The sequence below is a fragment of the Phyllobates terribilis genome, unplaced genomic scaffold (assembly GCF_046119375.1).
Source record: "Phyllobates terribilis strain yellow unplaced genomic scaffold, ASM4611937v1 Scaffold_2__4_contigs__length_985480577, whole genome shotgun sequence".
NCBI lineage: Eukaryota > Metazoa > Chordata > Amphibia > Anura > Dendrobatidae > Phyllobates > Phyllobates terribilis.
Genome location: NW_027362762.1, coordinates 252,486,559 through 252,503,438, shown reverse-complemented (window position 1 = coordinate 252,503,438; position 16,880 = coordinate 252,486,559). Strand labels below are relative to the sequence as shown.

The 16,880-nt window shown below is 39.1% G+C and overlaps 1 protein-coding gene across 1 annotated transcript in view; it reads left to right on the top strand.

Moving 5' to 3' along the window:
* LOC141204626 (protocadherin-9) overlaps positions 1–15,854 on the top strand; it is a 95,169-nt gene extending 79,315 nt beyond the window's left edge. Inside the window, exon 3 of the mRNA XM_073663950.1 lies at positions 14,345–15,854. Coding sequence (XP_073520051.1) covers positions 14,345–14,425 — 81 coding nt within the window. The 3' untranslated portion in view covers positions 14,426–15,854. The remainder of the gene's footprint in view (positions 1–14,344) is intronic.
* Positions 15,855–16,880: the final 1,026 nt, after the last annotated feature.

Genomic DNA, 16,880 nt, shown 5'->3' with positions numbered 1-16,880 from the left:
CAGTGGGCTTTGTGAAAATGTCTCCCGAGATCTCAATCTGTGCATGCGCCGCCTCTAGTAGCCCGCAACAAGGAGCAAAATACACTGGCACTGACATCTTCTAAGAGCCCAGGCTCCGCAGCATCGCCCAGCTCCTTCCACCGTCGGCCTCCAGAAGCAGCGACCCTGCCTCCTGTGACCCCGATCCACTGCAGCTACTCCCCAGGAAAGCTACCATTAAAATGGACTATAAGACGCACCACCATTTTATTTAAAAAAATTTTACTATTTTTTACCCAAAAATTTGGGGTGTGTCTTATAGTCCTTTGCATCATATAATCCGCCAATTACGATTTCCCTCCCACCATTTCAGCTTTTTTTGACTGGTACAGTATAAAGTCTTTTATTATTGTCTTTTCATCTATATAATTTTTATTATTTTCTCTGAGAACAGAGGGACTACATGACAACTTTTGATCACTTATGAGATGGGTAAAACCATGGCATTACTACCATATGGGATACAAAGTGACAGCGCCTTGGGAACCATTGGAAAAAAAAGACAAATAGTCAACGGATAGCCCTAGCGTTAGAATTAGTGTTATAATTAATCTACAATTATTACAAAAAGCTGTTTATTATAGTTTGCCTCTCAGCAGATACCATTATTAATGAACTTTTATTAGAACATTACCAATCGGAAATATGGCTTATTCTTGTATATTTGTCACCGCTGTGTATTTTAATGTGGCTTTCAGTTTTTTAAACCTCTTACATGCAGAAAGGGTTTATTGCTCTAATTAAACACTGTTGTTCAGCATGTCACTTAACACAGATACTTGTGCAGCTAATTAGTCAGTGGTTCAGTATTGTAAGAGGTCACTTGGTAACTACAAATAGGTTGGATAGAAAGTTTTTTTTTCTATTATTACTATTATTTCAAGTGAGAATAATTGCAGGTTCCCAGTGTTCTTTTTTGTTAATTTCTAATTAAAATTGAACATGTTTTTTTTTTATTTGGGACATGGAGGTTTTAGTAAGTTTTGCAGAAACATATGTGAGGATTAGGTAGAGCACCATGTTTATGAGGACAACATGTTTATCAGAAAGAGTTACACAGGTTTTCATGCTTAATAACAACATAATTTAAAGGAATATTTTCATCATACATATAAATTGTTGGAGATTCCCCATTATATTTCACAATCAAAACATTAATAAATAGACCTCTTGCGCCTGATGTCACTGATGTACTTACTTTGAAAATCCTTGTTAGACTGTCCTTTATCCTGTCTGAAGTTTTCTTACGTCAAACTGTAGCTGGAGTACATCAGCCTCCCAGATATGAGTTCAATTTATTAATATACGTAGTTTAGACTGTCAAAAATATTGTTAATACGCTTTAATTTCTCATGCCTTAAATCGGTATTCCACATCTGGAGATGAACAGATCTGAAGATGTCACATCTATGCATAACTGTGCATGTACCCTCATCAGATCACATAAAAAAGATCATTGTGTGATACCTCATGCATGTGTCCAAGCCGGTAGATGTGACTCATCAGCAGCGCTCATCTCCAATGTGGAAGTGAGTGGGGTGGGAATACCCCTTTAACCTGTGGGCGAAATTTTATTACCTGACTGCAGGGAATATTAAAGTTTAAAGTCAATAAGTCCTATAATAAGCAGTAATAAAAGCATTGAATAGAGGGACTTAAGAGCAGGACCACAAACAGCATTCTGTGGATGGCTTTCAAGTAGTAACAGTATTTTTCCTACATTTTCCATAGATAAGTCCCGTGCCCCATGACCCTGTACATGTACTCTTGGTGCAACCCTTCACAAAGTTGTAGCAATACTGAGAAATCCAGGAACCATGGCACCAGACATCCTTCTTTTCGTAACTTTATTAGTACCGAAAAAACACAATGTTTGGGCCATGCAGGGCCTTTATCAAGCTTTGATAAAGTCCCTGCATGGCCAAAACATTGTGATTTTTCTGCACTAATAAAGTTGACATCTGGTGCCCTGGTTCCTGGATTTCTCCCCAGTTTTTCTAACAGATATAAGACAGATCAAGGAAGAAAAACTTAAAAATACATTACAAAGAGAGAAATTTTCTTATTTGCCATTTTAGTTCCAATTTGAATGTAATTAATGAAGCTGTACTGCATGTATTACTAATTATTATTATCATCATTATCACCATTATCATATAAGACTGTTGCTCATCTGCAGCAGGTAGATGTCTGAATGTAGTAAGATGACAGAATCCTTCCATTTCCTCTGGTCAGAAGGTCCGGAGAACTAGAGCATGTGCAGTCCGTTTCAATGGAGTGGTGCTGATCGATGTGTCCATTAGAGGCCAGACAGTTTTCTATACGGGATTATAGTGTGCCTAGGGTTTGCTATCCAGGTGGCATGGCTTTCAACAGTGCAGACATTGTAAGCAGTATATATTAGTATGATAGCTATATTATAGTTTCCCAGATGTTTCCAAAAATTAGATCTAGAGTTCCCAACTCCTATAATGTATATGTCCTTAAAGAAGCACTCCCACCAACGTTTTTATTGATTAAATGTGTGTATATGTGCATGTAATGTAGTGTGTGTATTAATATACTCACCTACCGCCCCTCTCTCCGGTGTCCAGCACCATTCTTCTGCTTTTCTGAGTGACGTCACCACAAATGAGACCTACCGGCTGATTCTATACTCTATGTATGAGCCGGAAGTCTCATTTACAGTGAAAGCCTATGGGGCCTCGTTTTGATATTCCATAGACTTTCATTGTAAATCTCACTTCCAGGTGGCGTAGAGCGGTGACGTCATTCAGTAGAGCAGATGACTGGCGCAGGACACCGGAGAGAGCAGGGGTAGGTGAGTATATTAATACACTCACATTACATTACATGCATGTACACACATTTGATCAATAAAAAAATAATGGGAGTGCTTCTTTAAGTCATCAGCATTGCAAAATGTAGAAAAAAAAAGTATAACTATATCACCAGGCTAATTCATTATCTCATGTACATTAAAATATAAATGACTTTTAAAGCACAAAAGTTAGATGTCAGCCACTCCATAAGGTACCCAAAAGTATTTTGCAGCCCCGGTTGATTGTCAATGTAGAGAACTGCATGTGTCTGTCTATGAATTTCTGATGTATGTCTGATACTTTGGCAGATGTTTTACACTTAAGCAACATGTATCATTTTCTGAAAATGCTGCACCATTTAGAGTGTCTCTTTTTTTTTTATAAATGTAACATAAAAATGATTGATTTTCCAAACTGCTGTATGTCTCAAGGTCAATTGACTCGACATTGGAATGGCTGATGGATAGTTGGCAGAGATATATGGTAACCAGAGTATACTCAGGATAAGGACAGGTTAACTATGCGAAACGCCAGGGATTTCTCCTAGAAAATGTTCTATTTAAGATATTCATTAGTTACAAAAGACACAGTCTAGAAGGAAAGGTATACGTCTTACGAACGGCATAAGGTTCTGCAAAGAAAAAGTTGTCATTCCTCTGGGTAAACTTATGATTAATGAATTAGGTAGATTAGTAGGGTTGTTTAAAGTGTTCTGCCTGCAGTTCTGTGCCACAAAATGTTAGATGGCCCACATGGGCCTAGAAAAATCTAAGAGAGATGCTGAGGATTAATGTTATACTGACACTGTTACAGAGGAACCAGAATTTGCAGTCATCATTCCAGATGACCTAATGTTTGACAAGGAACATAGCGAAACAGCTGCATAAGAAACTGAATGTGAACACCGGAGCACAGCAGAAAACTTGGGTGATGGATTCTGCTATATAGGTCGTTTGTGAGCTGCAATATCTAACATTGAGATGTTTTCTAGCTATTAAAAGAAAAGAGAACATTTTCTATGGTAATTCGGGGCATGGTTATCAATTACAATACCGCAGACTAGTTACAATATATTAGTATATTTGTGTAAGTGTATTTTCTCAAATTAAAAGAAGATGCCATAGTGAATAAAGACAATGAAATAAGGATAATAATGCAATGTGCAAGGTTAACACGAACAATCTGATCACAGCGGGAGGTGTACTAACTTTATAGGTGGATAGCTGACTGTTTTTGTCTTTACTGCAAATGAGAAAATGAATTAATAGCAATGGATGAATAAAAGAAAGGAACATAATATAAAGGGAAAATGATATGGTAACAGTAATACTTGAAGATGGTGTCTTGCGGTGCACCCAAGTGTATACACAGCTAAGGTAGATGAAAAGCTGGAAGCCACTTCTTTCATAAAACAAGCTGCCGTAAAGGCTTAAGTTATGATTAAGTTCCTTTTGTTAATGTGTACTAGAGCTGTTATTATACCAACTATTGTCCTTACTATAAAAAATATACACATTTATTTATACAAGTAGCAAAGCTTGTTTCATTGAAAAGGCTTCCATAATCAGGGCCACTTTTTTATTTTGCAGCTTAATGTACTTTTCCTGCAGCTGTACTATAATGCAAGCAGTAAAGACTATGTCAGCTATAGCATTTTCACCGAGGTAGAAATGTAACAGCTGAGTTTGTCATTGTAGCAAAGTTCAGTGCAAGATGAATATATCCTGTCAATTGGCACAATGTGTGTATATTAGCTTAAGGGGTTGTCAGACGCAAACGGGAAATTTAACACAATTTGGCACTAGAGATATTTGCAAAGAAATATTGCATTTTTTGGCATTTTGCGTTGTCCCTGTCACTTTTCTAAAAAAAGTAAGTGGGGCTTAGCAAAAGGAGATATGGCTGAAGAGATAGATGGTAATTTCAGCACTACTACATGTGTGTTTTGAAATAGGGCTTAAATAAGTATTATCTGCATTATCGTAAGCATATACTTTTTCAGAGTAATAATACATAAAAATACTAAACTCAAAGCTGCGTTATTTCACACTACTGTATGGTAAGGATTGTGTATGAGGTATCACACAACAAAATTAATTACATATATCTAAACATGAAGTGGGTAGTTTGCATTTTTAAGGAATGATACATATCCTCAGATATTGACAGCTAATATGGCTTGAAATAACAAGGCATGATGGAAAAAAGGATATATGCCAAAACTATGCCTACACACAATGCACACATAGACACATACAAACATACACTCACACACATACCTCCACATATATACACACAGGCACATACATAGATACATTCACACACATATACCCTCATATACACATATACATACACAATATACACACACATGCACAGAGGCACATACACAGATACACTCACATACATACGCCCTGATATACACATATACACAGATACACCCTCATATACACATACACAATATACAAAATACACAGGTACACTCACATACATACGCCCTGATATACACATATACACAGATACACCCTCATATACACATACACAATATACAAAATACACAGGTACACTCACATATACACATACACAATATACACACACATGCACAGAGGCACAGACATAGATACACACACACACACACACATTCATCCACACATATATACACACAGGCACATACATTGATACACTCACATACATATATCCGCATATACATACACAATATACACACACATACACAGAGGCACATACACAGATACACTCACATACATACTGTTAGGAGGGCGGTTGCAAACAACTTTAATAAATGGAACGCAACCGACCCAGGGGTCCGCAATGCTGCCTGGTGGACTGCTGCCGAACACTTTCCAGGTGGAAAGGAAAGCGACAAACTTAAATGTTAAACCCTTCCGTGTTTCTGCACACAGGAACAGGTATAGCGGTTCACTCTATCTCTGTTAATTGCACGGGAGAAGAGCGTCCGGGATAGCACCTACTTAACTGATAAACCACTCCGTGTTAATGCACATGGAGCGGATTTCAGCGCTTCACACAACCTCCAAGAACCGCAGGGAGACGTGCGACCGGGGGAAAAACAGTAGCTCTGTCTTCAATGCAGGCGCTACGCAGTAGGAGTTGGCGCTAAGATGCGTGTGTGACTCACGCCGACGGGTACGTGCCCTCTGCCGGCGTGCTACCGGACAGAGGAGTATTTCTCCACGTGGTCCACAGGTGTCTACAGGGAGTAGGACGTCTGCAGGCTGCTCGGGGTGTAAGGCGACCCCCTCTGACAGAGCCAGACTGCAAGGCGAAGCTACCTGCCTACTTTCACTAGACCTGCCTGAGGAAACTACACATGGAGCACAGTCGTCCACACAACAGCATCATGCTCAATGATCCGAGCGCGCCGCCATGTTTGTGGGCGGGCCTTTTAAAGACTAAGCCCTGCCCACCGACGCGCCATTGGTGACGTTACCCGTGGACCAATCAGGCGGTGCCAGGTCACTGGATCAGGTGGGTGCCAAACCACCAATCACGATCAGCCAGGTCATGGGCATGCTCAGTACGGCGAATCATGGACTTAAACTCCAAGCAACCTGTCTCCCTCTGCAGCCTATGCTTAACCTTGCTAGGTGCCAATACATGGGAGACAGTCTGTATGTCTTGTGGACCAGCTAGGCGTTGGGGCTGACGATGATGCTGAGCAGCATCAGCCCTGGCTGGACTGAAATGGGAGACCACAGAAGGTCCTGGACCCATTTCGAATCCAGAACCAGACTGACGCCTAACACATACACTCTCATATACACAATATACACACTGGCACATAGATACACCCTTATACGCACACAGATACATTCATATGCAGTCACACAATTTTACACACATATAGGCATACATACACATATACTCTCACGTGCATACACATACAGTACAGACCAAAAGTTTGGACACACCTTCTCATTTAAAGATTTTTCTGTATTTTCTTGACTATGAAAATTGTACATTCACACTGAAGGCATCAAAACTATGAATTAACACATGTGGAATTATATACTTAACAAAAAAGCGTGAAACAACTGAAAATATGTCTTATATTCTAGGTTCTTCAAAGTAGCCACCTTTTGCTTTGATGACTGCTTTGCACACTCTTGGCATTCTCTTGATGAGCTTCAAGTGGTAGTCACAGGAAATGGTCGTCCAACAATCTTGAAGGAGTTCCCTGAGATGCTTAGCACTTGTTGGCCCTTTTGCCTTCACTCTGCGGTCCAACTCACCCCAAACCATCTCGATTGGGTTCAGGTCTGGTGACTGTGGAGGCCAGGTCATCTGGCGTAGCACCCCATCACTCTCCTTCTTGGTCAAATAGCCCTTACACAGCCTGGAAGTGTGTTTGGGGTCATTGTCCTGTTGAAAAATAAATGATGGTCCAACTAAACGCAAACCGGATGGAATAGCATGCCGCTGCAAGATGCTGTGGTTGCCATGCTGGTTCAGTATGCCTTCAATTATGAATAAATCCTCCACAGTGTCACCAGCAAAGCACCCCCACACCATCACACCTCCTCCTCCATGCTTCACGGTGGGAACCAGGCATGTAGAGTCCATCCGTTCACCATTTCTGCGTCACACAAAGACACGGTGGTTGGAACCAAAGATCTCAAATTTGGACTCATCAGACCAAAGCACAGATTTCCACTGATCTAATGTCCATTCCTTATGTTCTTTAGCCCAAACAAGTCTCTTCTGCTTGTTGCCTGTCCTTAGCAGTGGTTTCCTAGCAACTATTTTACCATGAAGGCCTGCTGCACAAAGTCTCCTCTTAACAGTTGTTGAAGAGATGTGTCTGCTGCTAGAACTCTGTGTGGCATTGACCTGGTCTCTCATCTGATCTGCTGTTAACCTGCAATTTCTGAGGCTGGTGACTCGGATAACCTTATCCTCAGAAGCAGAGGTGACTCTTGGTCTTCCTTTCCTGGGGCGGTCCTCATGTGAGCCAGTTTCTTTGTAGTGCTTGATGGTTTTTGCAACTGCACTTGGAGACACTTTCAAAGTTTTCCCAATTTTTCGGACTGACTGACCTTCATTTCTTAAAGTAATGATGGCCACTCGTTTTTCTTTACTTAGCTGCTTTTTTCTTGCCATAATACAAATTCTAAAAGTCTATTCAGTAGGACTATCAGCTGTGTATCCACCAGACTTCTGCACAACACAACTGATGGTCCCAACCCCATTTATAAGGCAAGAAATCCCACTTAATAAACCTGACAGGGCACACCTGTGAAGTGAAAACCATTTCTGGTGACTACCTCTTGAAGCTCATCAAGAGAATGCCAAGAGTGTGCAAAGCAGTCATCAAAGCAAAATGTGGCTACTTTGAAGAACCTAGAATATAAGACATATTTTCAGTTGTTTCACACTTTTTTGTTAAGTATATAATTTCACATATGTTAATTTATAGTTTTGATGCCTTCAGTGTGAATGTACAGTTTTCATAGTCATGAAAATACAGAAAAATCTTTAAATGAGAAGGTGTGTCCAAACTTTTGGTCTGTACTGTATATACACTCATGCAAGTACACACACATATACACATGTATGTTGACACACTTGCACAACATATACACATATACACTCACACATGCACACACATAGGCACTCACGTATACACCTATATACACATACACACAAGTATACTCACACACACATAGTTACACACAGACACATATACACATGCACACACACACAGACTCACACATTTACGTGATATCAATGTTATAACTATGACTTCTGCAGCAATGTAGTAAATATTGGAGTAATGTAAACTCACATCTGATTGTTATGGAGCACATCAAATCTTTGCTGTTTACACCTTCCTGTTTAAATCCATAAAGATTAATTACAGACATTACCACTTGGTCCATCTGCTCTGCATTTATTAATTTTCCCCTTTCATCCATTTCCTTTTATATATGCTTGGCTTTCTGTTAATCCTAGTGTAAAAAGTTCTTGCTTAATTTTCATGGGAAATGCTGTCTGACTCTCAGTCACTCTGAAGTGAAGATCATGTCCATGAAGCATAAATCCCAAATCATCCAGCAGAAATCGGATATAGCTCCTTGTTCCCAATGGTGACGCAGCCCCTTGTGTATAACCTACTACAGTTAATTAATCTGCACAGCTTCCCCTGGGCTTGTCTTGTTTATGAGAAGGAAATAGGAAGTTGGCAATGTGCGGTGCCCTGATTCTGTGCCTCATGGTAAAGTGTCTGCTGGATGTGGAAAGTCTGTTTCGCTTACCATAGTAAATATTGTTCAGCGGTGTAAACTGGAAAATACCAGAAAATATTTAATTCATGACACTCTCTTTGCTAAAGTAATGTTTCATTAGAATAAACTGCATGTTCACTATGATCGATAAATTTATAAATGTCAGAAAATACAGAAAATTGCTTTTGTTTGTAATCCAGCAATATGAAACACTTAGATTCATAGATTATTTGATATAATAAATTTGCATCTATAGGAGTTGAGCAAGAAAATTTGCAGGACACATTGGTAATCTGTGGCTGCCGGAGTCCTGTGAGGCTTCTACTACCTGATGGTCTCCCCCCCGGTGTGTCTTCTAATTAGTAGACCTGGCACAATGTCATGCTTGCATTGCTCCACAACAAAGACGCCATGCCCGGCTAGGTGGAGGAGATTCACAGGGATCAGGTTTGGGGCCTTCAAATCTCAATGTACATCTTTAGTGTCTATGCATGTATTTATTATGTTTCTACAAAAAACATTTCCCTAATCTAACATGCTGTGATCCAGAAAGCCAGATGTCCCTCCCTGCACATACCTGCAATAAAATTCCAGTAGCAAAGATCCAGTTTTCAAATAAACCAGAAATCATTCTAGAACTATAAATCTTATAATCTGAAGCTTTTACATTGATACGCTGACAGATTTTTTTTTTAACAGTATATATAAAAAACAATGTAAATTTCATTGTATGTAAGTTAGCTAATGCGTGAATTAGTCGCCAGTCTGTTATTTCATGGTTGGCTTTGGTTCCACAGTGTTTATTTCAAACACATTGATTGTTTCATTGGTTTTTGTACCATCATTTGTGGAGCTTTAGATACTTTACATTCTCTAATATTGATCTATATTTACATCGTCCTATATTTTCACGCTTTTACGGGCAAGGCTTTATTTTCATGGGATGAGTCAGGATCCTGAATCACTGACTGCCTTGCAATATGTAGATGACTGCTCAATTCAACTGCAAATTTATATTAAAAAATGAAGCCAGTCAATGGCAAATGTGTGTATCTTCATGGGAGTAATCTAAGTATTTGGGGTAAATTGATGACTACTTAGGGTTTGTTTACATGGACCGACTGGTGGCATGATATGACCGGTGATTGGTAAAACTTTTAACGATCAGCGGCCTTTAATAGCCTGTTAACAAAGGCAGACCAAAGTAAATGAGCAATATGTAATAGATCACTTAGTGCACATAGGCTGCTATGGTTCTCGACAGAGTGAGTCTTGTTCACACAGGGTGATGCCAAGCCGAGAACAATGATCTTATGTATTGTGCAAAAGATCTTTTCATCCAATGAACAAGCGTTTTGCTAATTTATCAGGTGATCGGCAGCTTGTTCACGATTATTTTTCAGTGTAAATGCAGCTTTATGATCATTTTATGAAGACTGTCCAGCAGCACAATATGATTGCCGATCAGTAAACCTTTACTGATTGGCGGTCACTTAATAGTCTGTTTACATAGGCATATCAAAGTAAACGATAATAATAATAATCTTTATTTTTACATAGTGCCAATATATTACACAGTGCTTTACAGTATCATTGCTGTCCCCATTGGGGCTCACAATCTACATTCCTTATCAGTGTGTCTTTGGGGTGTGGGAGGAGACCCACACAAACATGGGGAGAACATACAAACTCCTTGCAGATGTTGTCCTTGGTGGGATTTCAACCCAGGACCCCAGCACTGCAAGGCTGCACTGCTAACCACTGAGCCACCTTTCTGCCCCTGATGCAGACTGAGTGATCTGTAATGGATCGCTCAACTCACAAAGTATACAATTAGATCAATTAAGGATAAGAAGGAAAAAAAGAGAATGAACTGGCAAATAGTAGGGAACAACATGTGCCCAGTTCTTTTGTAAAGATTCTTTCATTTGCATCGCTGTTCTAGATGTTAGCGATAATTTGTACTGACAGAGGTGCTACTGGTTAAGATCGTAAGTAACAAATTTGATCCATGCCGACATTCAAGAGACAAGTTTAACAGATTTCCTGTAGTAAGATTATGCCTTCAGGAGAGTCAAGTCTTTTCAGTATGTCTCCTATAATAATCAAGAATTATCATAGAGCCATCCAATACATTGGGAAAGACTGAAAGGATTAATGAAGTATGACAAAAATGTACCTCGGGGTATATGTCTGTATAGATCTTCAAGTGGTGCCGTGAAACATCAGACTTATTGGCAACTGCTATTTGTACATATGTGTCATGAAAAGGAAGCGTGTGGAAGCCTGGCTGAATCCAACTTGTGGCTTATACTGTCACAGTCACTTATGTCACTATTAACCACATCTTCTTCTTAAGATCTTGACTTACGTTTTAATTTTAGGTCATTTGATTTATGGAAATGAGATGGCTACATTAAATATTAGCAGACTAGATGGCAGCATTAAATGACAGAATTCACAATGAAGCTCTTAGTTTGCGGAATCTAATATTGTTGTGATTTTTGCACAATTCTGATTTAGTTAAAGGGGTTGTCCACTACTAATGAAAATAGCCCAATGTATTTTTATGATGAATAGAAGTATATTTGTAATTACCTTCCTCTGCTGTTTCTGCCTGTGAGCGGCGCTATCACTGGTCACTCACAGGCAGTGCGTGACCCCCGCTGACGTCACATCAAGTGAGGTGTGACTCAGCACTGGGGTCCCCTTGGTGGCTGCTGGGTTGTGGGCAGGGTTACCCCGCACGTCACACCCAGCATCTACCGCGCGCTTTCCCAATGAATGGGGAGAGGAAGAGCGTGCTGTGGATGCTGGGTGTGATGCGCTGGGTAACTCCGCCCACAACCCAGCAGCCACCGTGGAACGCAGAAGAGGAGACCCCCGACTGCATCCGGAACCATGACGTGACATCAGCGGATGTCAGAGGCGGCTGCAGCCGGGGGTCACATGATGCCTGTGAGCGGCCACCAATAGCGCCGCTCACAGGCAGAAATAGCAGAGGAAAGTATTTACAAAGAAGCTTTTATTCATCATAAAAATACATTGGGATATTTTCAATAGTAGTGGACAACCCCTTTAAAGGACAATTGAATCGGATGTGATGTGTTTTTGGGATCTATTTTTCTGACTATCTGCAGCGCCAGATATCAGCAAAAGAGATTAGTTATCATGCTGGTTGGATCTCAACATAACCATCTTTTGATCATTTGGTTAATGGCCCTGTTACACAAGTCGATATTGGCCGTTAAAAAAACGTCAATGAGCTAAGTACAATCCAATCGGCGATCATTTATGGGCCTGTTTTAATAGGCCGATTGTAGATTCTATGTTCACAGAAAAATCATTAATACGATGCGTGAGCATAACATATCAACTTTTGTGCAGCACATCACTTGTTTGTATATTAAGCAGCTGAATAAAATGATTTCTATGTGTGCATTTTGCTTGTTCGTTGTGTAATTACCAGCCTGTTTAGACGGTCTGATAATTGGGAATGAGCCTTCATAAGAACGTGCCCCCGACACTGACTGACAGCCGGCCCCAATGTAGAGCCCATGTCAGTCAGGCCGGGGTGCGGTTACAGCCACCGCTTTATATTCTCAGAGGGGTGACTGAACCAGTGCCGCCCCTGCCCCCGTGACTGAAACCGAACGCTGACGAGGAGAATAAAGTAAATTTTCTCTTCCTCCTGGCAGCGGGGCTCTCAGTGCAACGGCTGCACTGCTTCCAAGTACTATTAACCTACAGATTAACCTCATATCTGCAGATTAATAGCATTTTTCACATGACAGATTTAAGGTTCCTTCTTGCTGTCAGTGAACGGAGACATTTTTGTTTATATTTAGAGACCCAAAACTTCCAGTCTTGATTTGAGTCCAAATGAAACAACTAGACTCAATGTGCACGTTTCTCTGTGTTGAATTCTGTTCTGGATGTGAAGAAGTAAAATCATTTTAGTCATTCTAGAATTATAATATTCCTTTTATAGAAAATAAGCTTTATGAAGGGTGGAAAATATCCATAACACATAAATTGTTATGACATATGCAATATATTGTTGCAACACTGCCAAAAGAAAGGAAACTACACTAAAACATGATGCTTTAGAGCCCATATTACAAAAATATTGCGGCACTTTTAGGAATTAAAGGGGTTGATCACTTTATCTTTACTTTAATAAATGTGTTAAGGACCTGATTTTGTGCACACTTACTATTATATCGGTATGACAGGTTCTCCCCTCCTCTTGTTAGTGCAGCTTTACTCATAGACTGCACAACTCTCTAGTCCATAAAATGGCTGTTAGTGGAGGAGCATGTGACCAGACCAGTCCATTGGCCTCCAATTGTAAAGCTGCTTTCCCATGTGAGGTTTTTGATTGGATGAGGCTGATGGACTGGTCTGGTCACATGCTCCTCCGCTAGCAGCCATTTATGGACAGTAGAACTGCGCAGGACAAACAAACTGTCATACCTGTATGATAGGAAGTGCCATACAATCATATCCTCAACACGTCTGTTAAAATAATGATAAAGTGTCCATCCACTTTAAATTGTCCTAAAAGGCAAAACTTATCTGAGGTGGCTCCGGGAATGAGATGGCAATGTTACCTGCTTACCCTAAACATTGCTTATGCTTCTATAGAATAACCTCATGATAAATACTCTAAATTTTATGTTATAATATTTGCCACCTGGAAAATATTACAGATTTTTCATGCATAATCTATAATCCGTAGAAGAATTAGACATATAGAGACTGACAGATTGTGATTGGTAGTGTGTTACATGTCGGCATTGGGTGTTTGGATGCATATGGAAAGATCCATTTGATATTATACAATGGGTCATTATAAAATTGTAATATACGAACCAACATAAATATATATATATATATATATATATATATATATATATATATATTTATATATATACACTCATAGTCAAGTGTTAGTTAAGTGGTAAACACATAAGCACTGATAACTGGTCTCCCCATCTGAAAAACTGTGATCTGCATGGCTGTTCCAATCACATACCATTGCAAGCATTAGTGTGATGCATTTTAAAATATAAATTCTATATCCGATTTATCCAATTGAATTATCGTGTGTGTACATGTATTACACTCTTTCTGCCCATGATATGACTTGTATCTGCCATTTTTTGGCAGTTTTCCGATTCTGTAGGCACTATTTCTAGTTTTCAGTTTCCTTGATTTCAGCTCCAGAGTGAGGGAAGACTAGCTGCAATGGTATCTCCCATAGACTGCCCACACAGAGAAGAGGAGATCCTGCTCCCCTAAATCTCTAAGACACATGGAGAAGCAGCAACAGGAGCATAGAGGACAATGAACAGAAGTTCTGAGCAGTGTAGCTGTGAATCCAGCACTGGGGGTGAGAAAGTACACTTACTAGAAGCATCAGCAGTATATATGTGTGTATGTGCCTCTCTCTCTCTCTTTCTCTGCAGCTGCACTCCTGCCCCCATCCTCTCTTCATAGACTGAAGCAGCGTCAGTGATTAGAGAGGGAGTGATCAGTGCATGAGGCAGAGAAGGAAGGAGAACTGGCTGATGAGTGGAAGAAGCTTTTTTTTTCCCATGTTAAGAAATATAAAGATTCTTATTTTAATTGTACTACTGATTCATGAACACTTAAACAACTTTTTAAAAGCAATTTAAAATTCAAATTATTCAATACTTTCCTGCAAGTGCTAGAAGAAATATGTATCTATACTGGGTAATCAGCATTTGATGCTGAAAAAATTCAGTACACAGATTAAAGTCAGCTTTTATTTTATATAGGAGTTTCTTGTATATTCACATTTATTGTATTGAAGGGAAAAGACACAAAGGCAGTCTCAGCGGTTGTCTTTGTTGGCTTATAGGACCATTAACCGTAGAGATCACTAGATTTTTTTTTTTACTTTTCATCACGAACTAGCTTTGTGCCAATGACTTTGTGTGAAATTACCGCATATGGGGGTTGTCCAGTTTGGAAAGCACTGACTGTAGAGTCTCAGTGCCAGATGCTGAACGCAAAAGATCCTATTACAAAGACTTCTATGATGTAGTGCCGATTGAAAACAATGGCCATCTATGACATCCAGTACTAATCCATGTAGTCCAATGGGAAATCCTATTGTAATAGCTAAATTTGTCCTAACACAGCATATGGTATAAATACATATTTCAGCATAAATGCAGCAAAAATTAGAAACATATATCTAGGTTTTCAGTGTTTTATGCTGCAAGTGTTCTGAATACGATATATGTGACTTTTGGAGTGCATCTGATATATACCCTTCCACTATATATGCACACATGTATTTGTTAACATGCCTGTAGTACTTCCCATTCTGTACTACATACGTAACTTGCCTTACTTTTACCGGCAGCTCTATATTAATCAATGAATATGAATATTAGCTATCTCCTCTTCCCATTGTGCACAGCCGGAGGCTTGACGTATTGAAGCTTATTTTATAGTCAATTTGCATATGCATTCCTAACATAAACTAAATGTTAATAGTTCTGATGACATTTCCATCTGACTGATGGTGAGATCCAGGAGACACCACAAACATTGCAGCAACCGACAACGCAAAGGATTTATTAGCACCACAAATGTTGATTAAGTGCTTTTCATTCTATGGCCTCAATATCTCACACTGACAAGAATCCCCATGCAACCCTAAAATATGTAACAGTAAAGGCAAAAGAAAAAAAAACAACATTTCAATATAAATTATTTACCAATAGAATAGTTACAATATTTTTATCCCGTTGAATTTAAAAAAAATAAATTAAGCGAAGAACAGGAATCATTTATTAATTATCGGTTTGGTTCAAGTTCAGAATTTTCTTTGCATTGTTAATATATGTAAAAAAAAAATAAAAAGAATTACTGTTGATGTACATTAAATATATGCAATTTCATTTATTACTTTTTTTCTTTTTTTTTACAAAAGTCACAAAATTCATATTACTAATTAATGAGCATTCCACAAAAAAATATTACTTTTAACACTAGTCATTGGTGAATATGCAATGATATTTTTAAGTTTTTGTGAAGTTCTGTGACATGTAAAAAATAATATATTTTTTTAAATAAATAAAGTGAAGTCTGCCTTTTTCAGAGAAAAAATAGCTTTAGGCTGGAGACATCCATGCAGTTAGTGATGCAGTTTTTTATTTATTTTTTTAGCCAGAACCAGAAGTGGATCCAGAAGGAAGGAGAAGCATAAGTTCTTCCTTTGTATTTCCCAATCTCTTTGAGTCCACTTCTGCTTCTGGCTAGAAAAGCTGCAACAAAAAACTCTCGCAAAAATGTCATGCGTGATTAGAACCTTATATATGAAATTAATTCAATGCTTATGGATTATAATGGGTTGTGCCAGTGCTATCACTTAAAAAAATGAATAATGCTTTTACTGCTAATTATTTCGCTGCACATTTTACTTAATAATTGACTGTGAAGAAGTGAAGGCTTTTCACTAAGAAATATTAGATCTGGGTGATTTTACCTGTTTAGTCATGTACTGGTTTTATATATATAGCCAACATCAATCTTTTTTCACCAGTACCACCATATCTTATGCAAACAGTGCCACTCATGTCCATCGGCTCTGAAAATATTAAAGGGGTTGTCCGGTCCAAATTGACATGTCTGCTGTCACTCTGTGTGACGGCAGTCTTATGAATCCCCTCAGTGAGTTTACTGTGCTCTGCGGGGATTTGCCGGTTTCTGATCCGGGACC